The sequence below is a fragment of the Amblyraja radiata genome, chromosome 12, assembly GCF_010909765.2.
Source record: "Amblyraja radiata isolate CabotCenter1 chromosome 12, sAmbRad1.1.pri, whole genome shotgun sequence".
Lineage (NCBI taxonomy): Eukaryota > Metazoa > Chordata > Chondrichthyes > Rajiformes > Rajidae > Amblyraja > Amblyraja radiata.
The window spans coordinates 56,140,476-56,149,171 of NC_045967.1; the positions used below are offsets into that span (position 1 = coordinate 56,140,476).

General features: G+C 41.1%; 1 protein-coding gene across 1 annotated transcript in view; it reads left to right on the top strand.

Moving 5' to 3' along the window:
* Positions 1 to 7,691, top strand: part of LOC116979239 (connector enhancer of kinase suppressor of ras 2-like) — a 355,767-nt gene extending 348,076 nt beyond the window's left edge. Inside the window, exon 23 of the mRNA XM_033030831.1 lies at positions 6,011 to 7,691. Coding sequence (XP_032886722.1) covers positions 6,011 to 6,226 — 216 coding nt within the window. The 3' untranslated portion in view covers positions 6,227 to 7,691. The remainder of the gene's footprint in view (positions 1 to 6,010) is intronic.
* Positions 7,692 to 8,696: the final 1,005 nt, after the last annotated feature.

Below are 8,696 nucleotides of genomic sequence, written 5' to 3' on the forward strand. Positions count from 1 at the left end.
CCTGTTGATTTTAACACCCTTAAATGTCCATGGTAAAAGGGAGCAATCACCAATTTTATAATTTGTTAAAATGTGTTTGTTTGGTGTTAATTTTATTGTAATCTTAAAAGATGCAGATTGAGACACTCTATTCGATCATTTTTCTTGTATGTAGACTCGCTCTGCACACTTTTATAAATATCTCCAATGTAGATAATTATACTGTAAAGATATCTTGTACGACTTGTAAATGAAAACACTTAGAATATCCTGAAGAGCTTAATCAACGATCCAGCCAGGGTATCCTTGATATCGTGTGGGGAATAGATCGGGTGAAGGCACAGAGTCTTTATACAGCGTAGGGGAATCATGGGGACTCTTTTATGCAGCGTGGGGGAATGAAGAACCAGTGGACATGGGCTTAAGGTGAAAGGGGTGAGGAGTTTCCAATATGAGCCATTTTGAATTCACCTTCTGGTTATCCAGCAAACATCCAATTCTCCCATCACTAACCCCCAGCAGTTAATCCAGATCCATCCTGAATCCTCTTCATTTAGCCAATGAACACAAAGAATGGCCTTCAGAATTGACCCGAGGACCAAAGTCTCCAAGGAGGAAATTAGGGGAGTGAGAAACAAAAGAGATGATGGGTGTTTCTGTAAAAATACAAAAAAGGAAAAGGCCAGCCTCTACCCCACTGCGGACATTGGACTTTGTCCATGGAACCTACTTGCTGCAATACTGTATCCTGCACTCTGTATCTTCCCCTTTGCTCTATCTACTGCACTTCAGTTTGAACTGATTTATCTATGTGTGGTATATCTGATATAGCACGCAAAACAAAGCTTTCCCCTGTACTTTAATACACGTGACAATAATAAATCTGAATTTAAATCTTATATTGGAACTATGTCATCAAGGAGTGAAATCTACCAGTATTTATTTTTACACAGTGCGTCGTGTGAATTTAGAAAGTAGAATAGAAAGATGAGAAACAAAAAATAAACAAAGAATTCCGTGGAATTAATTGCCACAGACGCCTGCGGAGGACAAGTCATTGGGTATTTTTAAGGAGCAGATTGACAGATACTTGATTAGTAAGGTTGTGGGGAGAAAGCAGGAGAATAGGGTAGAGGGGGAAAGATCGATCAGCTATGAGTCAATGGCAGACTAGACCTAATGGGCCGAATGGCCAAATTCTGTTCCTATAGCTTATGAACATGATGGGTGTTTCTATACTAAAAGGAAAAGGCTGGTCCTTAAGGTGCTTCCCTTCCAGACTGAGATGAAAGCAACTGGGATTATCAAAAGAAATGGGAAGTTAAACAAATAATCCATTTCTCAATGTGCTCAAAGAAATTAGCTTTGGTTTGAAGAAACTAGTATTGGAGAAATTGATGGGACTGAAATGTCTTCAACCAGAGAGTGGTGCATCTTTGGGAGTCCGTTGTAGCTTAGTCTCTGACAGAGGTCAGAGGTCAATAGATTTTGCCATATTAAGGAACTCATTAGATACGGGGATGTGCAGGAGAGTGGCGGTGAGGTAAACAACAAACCAGGATCTTTTTGAAAGGCAGAGCAAGAACGAGAGATCAGAAGGGTCCATTCCAAAATAAAACCTTACAGGAGTATATAAAATCACGAGGGGCATGGATAAAGTGAACAGTCACTCTCTTTTCCCTAGGGTAGGGAAGTCAAAAAGGCATAGTTTTAAGGTGAGTGGGGAAAGATTCAAAAGGACCTAAGAGGCAACTTTTCACATGGTGGGTGTATGGAACGAGCTGCCAGAGGAGGTAGTTGAGGCAGGTACTATAACCGCATTTAAAAGACACTTTGACAGGTACACAGATAGGAAAAGCTTGATGGGCCAAGTGAAGGTACGTCGTCTGTTTGACAACGTGGATGCCAGTTTGTGTGCTGCATCTCTCTATGAACAGAATGATTTAAAATAATTTCCTGGAAGGCAGCAGCGAGTTTTCACAAGAATCTGAAAATTCTGCCCAACATTACTGAGACTGCTTTTTAGAATTCCAGAATAGTTGACTAACAGAATTGAAATTCCACATCTGCAGCAATGGGATTGTAAATCAAGTCTTCGGCCAAGACATTAAGCCTTGCTCTTGGCCAACCCGGTACTTTCCCTCACAGCTTCCACATGCAGTGGTCAATGCACTTACCAACAAAGGCACAGTGGGGTGGTCAGCATTGCACCTGCAAAGGGAATGAGAGAATATCATGGTTATACTAAAGGGAAACAGGCCCTTCGGCCCAACATCCATGCCAACCAAGATCTGAGCTGGTCCCATTTGCTTGCGTTTGGCCCATAAATCTTTACTCTCCATGTACCTGTCCAAGTATCTTTCAAATGTTATTGTAACTGCTTCAACTACCTCCTCTGGCTGCTCATCCTTATACCCACCACCCTCTGTGTGGAACAAGTTGCCCCTCAGGTTCCTATTAAATCTTGCCCCTATCACCTTAAACAAATGTCGACTTGCTTTTGATTTCCCTCCACTGGGTAAAAGACTGAGCTCCGTAGCAGGACTGAGATGAAGGGGTGCATTTGTGCCATAACATTGAGTCTGCACACCTCCTCTCTCCACTGCCCACCTCCAGCATCTTGGGAGTCAGTTCAATAAACTTTTGCACTCAATGTTATGCTTTAGATTTGAGTCACCCGTGAACCCTCGGTGAGGTTATTTGCACGCACTTCAATGATACGCACTCCTGTCAGCAAGAGACACATCGCTCTCCCTCCATTTGACTATTTCGGTCTTGAGAGCTATTGAGTCACACAGCACGGAAACAGATCCTTCAGCCCAGCTTGCCCACGACCATCTACACTAGTCCCACCTGCCCACGTTTGGCCCACATCCCTCTAAACGTCTCCTATCCTTTGTCTTTGTGCAGTGGGTAGAATGCATTGAATGAGGAGAATGCTTTGCTCAACAGAGGCACCTGGTGTCCATACAAAGCCGAACACTTAAAGGCAGACAATGGTAGATGAAAAATAACATCATCAATTTATCCAGCTTATTTCTTAGTCACATAAAAATCTTTCCATTGCATGATCCTGGGAGAGTTAATGAGTTTCATAAATTAAATATTTGGAACTATTTCCATTTTTCTGACAGGTTTCATTTTTTAAGTTAAAGTCTTTGAAAATGCATGGCATGATTTGAAAAATGAAATCAAAAGATAGATCATTTCTTTTCAATTTGGTGTGTGTGAAATGATCAGTTATATACAGTTGGTAGATCTGACCTCTGATGGGTTTGTAACCCTTCGTGGTCTTGAGATTTAACCCCTCGCGTACACGCCACCCTTGAACCAGGTCAGTATTGTCTGACAGGATGCTTCGGATCGCAGCAGCCCATCAAATAGACATGAAAGTTGACATAGTTTGTGTCATAGAGTCAAACGTGTCATAGGGTCATACAGTACAGAAAGAGACCCTTCAGCCCAACTCATCCATGATGCCTCCCATCTAAGCTAGTTCCATTTTCCTGTGTTTATCCCATATATCCCTACTTCTTTTCTATCTATGTACCGATCCAAATACATTTTATATCTTGCAATTGTACCTGTCTCAACTACTTCCCCTGGCAGCTCGTCCTATATCCACTATCCTGTGTGAAAAAGTTGCCCTTCAAGTTCCTATTAAATCTACCCCCTCTCACCTTGAACCTATGCCCTCTCGTCTTTGACATTTGGGCCTGGGAGAAAGGCTCCAACAGTCTACCTCTCACAGTTGTAGTTGCTTCTATCAGGATCCCTTCAATCTCCAGCATTCCAGAGAAAGCAATTCAAATTGGTCCAAATCTCTGCTTGTAGCCAATACCCACAAACCCAGGCAGCATGCTGGGTGCCGCAGTGGCGTAGCTGGTAGAGCTGCTGCCTCACAGCACCAGAGACCATTAGATGCACAGAGTCTCTCGCCCACAGTACGTGAATCGAGGACCAGAAGACACAGATTTAAGGTGAAGGGAAAAGATTTAATAGGAATCTGAGGGGTAACTTTTTCACACAAAGGGTGGTAGGTGTATGGAACAAGCTGCCAGAGGAGGTAGTTGAGGCAGGGACTATGCAACATTTAAGAATCAGTTAGACAGGTACATGGGATAGGACAGGCTTGGAGGGATATGGACCAAACGCAGGCGTGTTGAAAAAACCTCTTTCAGCAATCTTCTGCACTTGGATCATAGGTTCTGCTCCAAACGTCAATGCATTATGTTTGAGATTTGTATTTTACTTTTTAATGAATCCTTTATTAAATAATAAATGCACATCTTCTTCTCTTTCACTAATACGTATAACCTCTGTGTTCATGCATTAGGCTGGCAAGCTACTTTTAATCTAAATGATCTTGAAGTCCCTTGCAATGTGCTGTATGAACATTCTCCCCACTGCCATTAATAGAACATTTAGGTGTCTAATTCATCAATAAAAAATCTCTAATCAATCGTCTTTTTTCTAAAAATAGAACCAGCGGTCTAACAAAGTAATTATTCCTGACTGAGGCATATTGTTTAAACTGCAAACGTGTTCCTATCTCAATTGAACCCTGAAACGGCAGCAAAAATATATATTTCTGACTTAATCAACCAAACATAAGAAAACTTTATTGAATGCCCAAAAAGATGATCAGTCAGTATCTTTTAAATGTTGTTTTGGTACCTGCCTCAACTGGGGCAGCACAGCGGTAGAGTTCTCCCAGTTTTGCTAGCCCTTGCTGTCTCCTCCCCTTCCTTAACCCTCGAGCTGTCTCCTCCCATCCCCCTGCCCTCGGGCTCCTCCTCCTCCTCCCTTTTTCCTTCCTTCTCCCCCCCACCCCCCATCAGTCTGAAGAAGGGTTTCGGCCCGAAACGTCGCCTATTTCCTTCGCTCCATAGATGCTGCTGCACCTGCTGAGTTTCTCCAGCATTTTTGTGTACCTTCGATCTTCCAGCATCTGTAGTTCCTTCTTGAACACAGCGGTAGAGTTGTTGCCTCACAGCCCCAGAGACCCAGGTTCGATCCTGACTATGGGTGCTGTCTGTACGGAATTTGTGCGTTCTCCCTGTGATCACGTGGGTTTTCCCTGGGTGCTCCGATTTCCTCTCACATTCCAAAGGCTGCAGGTTTGTGAGTTAATTGGCTTCTGTAAATTGCCCCTCGTGTGTAAGATGTGAAACTGGGTTAACATAGAACTAGTGAACAGGTGATCATTAGCCAGTACAGACTCAGTGGGACAAAGGGCCTGTTTCCACTCTGTATCTCTAAACTAACCTACCTACTCTGGCAACTCGTTTCATATATCCACCAACACCTGAGTGATAACGTTGCCCCTCAGGTTCCTATTAAATCTTTCCACTCTCACTTTAAACCTATGTCCTCTGGTTCCCCAACCCTCAGTAAAATACTCTGTGCATTTACCTCATCAATTCCAACTGGTGGAATTTTGCTCTTAATTCAGTACATGCTGACTTTCTTACAGAGCCACATTGAACACCTTAAGAAATGTAACCAAGAGTTTGGTAATGTCAGGAATTACTCTTTACTCAAAAGCCAATGGAAATCAATGGATCACTGCTCCCAACAAGATTTTTCAGCCTTAGCCAGTAGAACATTTCGGCTAAGTTTGGTGACCTCTTTGCAGTGTAAGGACATTAAGGATCAGGTAGTCAAGGAGGATAAGGATCATGCACTATATCATGCACTTTATCTTACACTAAACGTTATTCCCTTTATCCTGTATCCAGACACGGTGGACAGATCGATTGTAATCATGTATAATCTTTCCGCTGAGTGGATAGCACGCATCAAAAGCTTTTCATTGTATCTTGGTACACATGACAATCAACTAAACTGAATTAAAACTAAATGAACATAGAGCACACAGTTGCTACTTACTGTATATACCTACATTCGTACGAGTGTAACAAAAGGGTTGGACAGTAACAACGGTCTTAGCGATCTTGTCCATTGAGTCAAGTCTTCTGAAAAATGGAAGAATTTTGCATTGCTCACTTTAATCTATTTACTTATTCAGGCAAAAGAAGGAGACCTGGTGATAATCAACCAGGTTCTCGAAGATCCCTACATGACATCCAAACAATTTCGAGAGTGGAAGTGGCTGAATCACGAGTTTTTCCTGGACATTTGTGGATACAGTCCTGTGATGAAGCCACAGAATGGTGCATCTGAACTGGTCTCGCCAGCACCTCTCTTGACTCATACGCACTCGTTCATCGAAACCCATGTGTGAATCAATTTTTAACGGGAGCACACAGCCCAGCAGACAGCAGCATCTCACCGTGCTAACAAATGGTTAGCATCCGCGTTTGTATATTTGTACATAATGTGTTCAGCAGTATTCTTGTACATAGATCAGATAACACCAATAGTGTCACAGGATGCCTAATATGTGCATGAGATAACGTCTGTATTCTGTTTCTTCCAAAATTTTATTTGTTTCTGTTGGTCGACACAGTGTGCTTTCAAACTTGCATCTGAAAGGGTGAACAATAGAACTCATAAAAGTTATAAGTATACACATATGTTGTACTAAAATAAAACCAAGCTTTTAGTCAACAGCATCTACACGTTCCAAAGTTTTATACTGACAACACAACTCAACCCATCTTAATAAATAACACTGGGGAAAAGTGGTTGATAACAATCTCTGAACCAGAGGGGAATGTCTTAATCTACTCACAGTTTTAGATGAACATTTGTTTTTATGTAAGCATTGAACATACAAATTGCTGAATGTATGTAAAGTATGTAAAGTTTTGCTAGTATAACACTGAATGAACAAGAGTAATTTTTGATGTCCCTTTGAAAACAACCAGCTTTTATTAAAACTATAGCTAAAAGCTGTATATGAAAATGACTAAAAATATCTAAGTATTAAGATTTATATATGACTCCCTGCTCACAATTTTTTATACAGTTGCTTGTCAAAAACAAATTGACTCAAAACTTGGGCCCAGAGTCTAAAAGGTGAGCTGTGGATACATCCATGGTAGAATCTAGCCTTCAGTTTTGTACCATTGTCAATGGTGAACTGGCAGGGAGGGGTTGGCTCTGGGTCTTAGGGTAAAGATTCTAATTATATGCAGGTAGACAGAAGACTTGTTAGATCACACCGTACCTTTAAAAAAAGACACAAATAGTAAGACTTATCTGAACACATTATTGTGTTGTCTTTATTGCTTGCACTTTACTTGCGCCATTAACTGTAGGCTGAGGAGAAGGAGTGTACTGAAACTGTGATAATCATCATTTGGATCACTTAATGTCGACAGAATTCCTTATAAGTGTTCGAAGACCTCATTGAGGCTTTTTTTTCATCCATGCCAATTTGAGAATGTAATTCAGTATGTTTTTAATTTGAAGTTGATGGAAAACACATCAGTTACTGACGGGCATTGAACTCACTTGTTTATGTAGTGATGACAAGTAGGTTATTTGGCAACTGTAGCTTTTCACTGTACGTTTCCACTGTGTCTATACCTCATAATACGTACAACCATGTATGAGTTGTAAGTTGCACTGCATCAATAAAATCAAACCTTTTACTTTTGCAATGCTATGGTTAAATATTAACAGGTGTTTTGTGCATCATTGAAAGGAACAGTTATTCTTCATAATTTAGTCTTTTTAAACAGTTGTAAACTTGAGTTGTAAAACTTCTGACTTCATTAAATTAAACTCGCTGTGATACAGTATCTTCTTTGACTATCTTCATCCTGTTCCCTTGAAGAGATGAGATGTGTTTTGATCTGCCTTGTGTGAAAGCCTTTCATGATTGTGATAGAGACACAAGGAACTGCAGATGCTGCTTTACAAAAAAAGATACAAAGTGCCAGAGTAACTCAGTGGGTCAGACAACATCTCTGAAGAACATGCATTGGTAACATTTCAAGTTCAAGTTCAAGTGAGTTTATTGGCATTGGTAACATTTTGGGTCAGGACCCTTCTTCAGACCAGTGTTTGCAAAAATGAGCCTGAAGAAGGGTCCCAAACCAAAACGTTACCAATCCATGTTCTTCAAAGATGTTGCCTGCCCCGTTACTCCAACATTTTGTGTCTTTTTTTAATGATTAAAATCGAGACAGATTGTTATAAACAACTCCTATTACAAGATTCAGTGATGTTGTGTTGCAAGAAAGTATTCCAATCTTTCTAAAACCAGGGAGCAATGAAGTGAAATGGCCACTGATAAAATTCAATTATCAAAGTAGGTATGTATACTAAGAACAAGAGGAGGGTGACATGCAGATTGGGTAAGATGCCTAAGGTTGGAGGAAGATTATGTGGAATTTAAGCACTGACCTAGACAGGGCCAAATGACTTCAGTTCTATGTGATCCTTGCTATGTGTCTAGTGACAGTATGGAGATTGAATGGAATTGGTTGCATGTTCTCGAGTCATACGATATGGAGACAGACCCTTTGGTCCAACTCATACATGCTGACCCAAACGCCCCATCTAAGCTAGTCCTGTTTGCCTGTGTTTGGCCAATATCCTTCCAAACCTTTCCTATCATAGTACCTGCCTCAACTACCACCTCTGGCAGCTCGTACCATATATCCACCACCCTCTGAGTGAAAGTATGTGTCCCGGAACAAAATGGACATTGTGTTACATTTGGTTACATGTACCCAGACAGTATGGAGGTAATGTTATTACTGAATGTGTCCTGTGATAGTGAGGAGTCCACATGGACATTT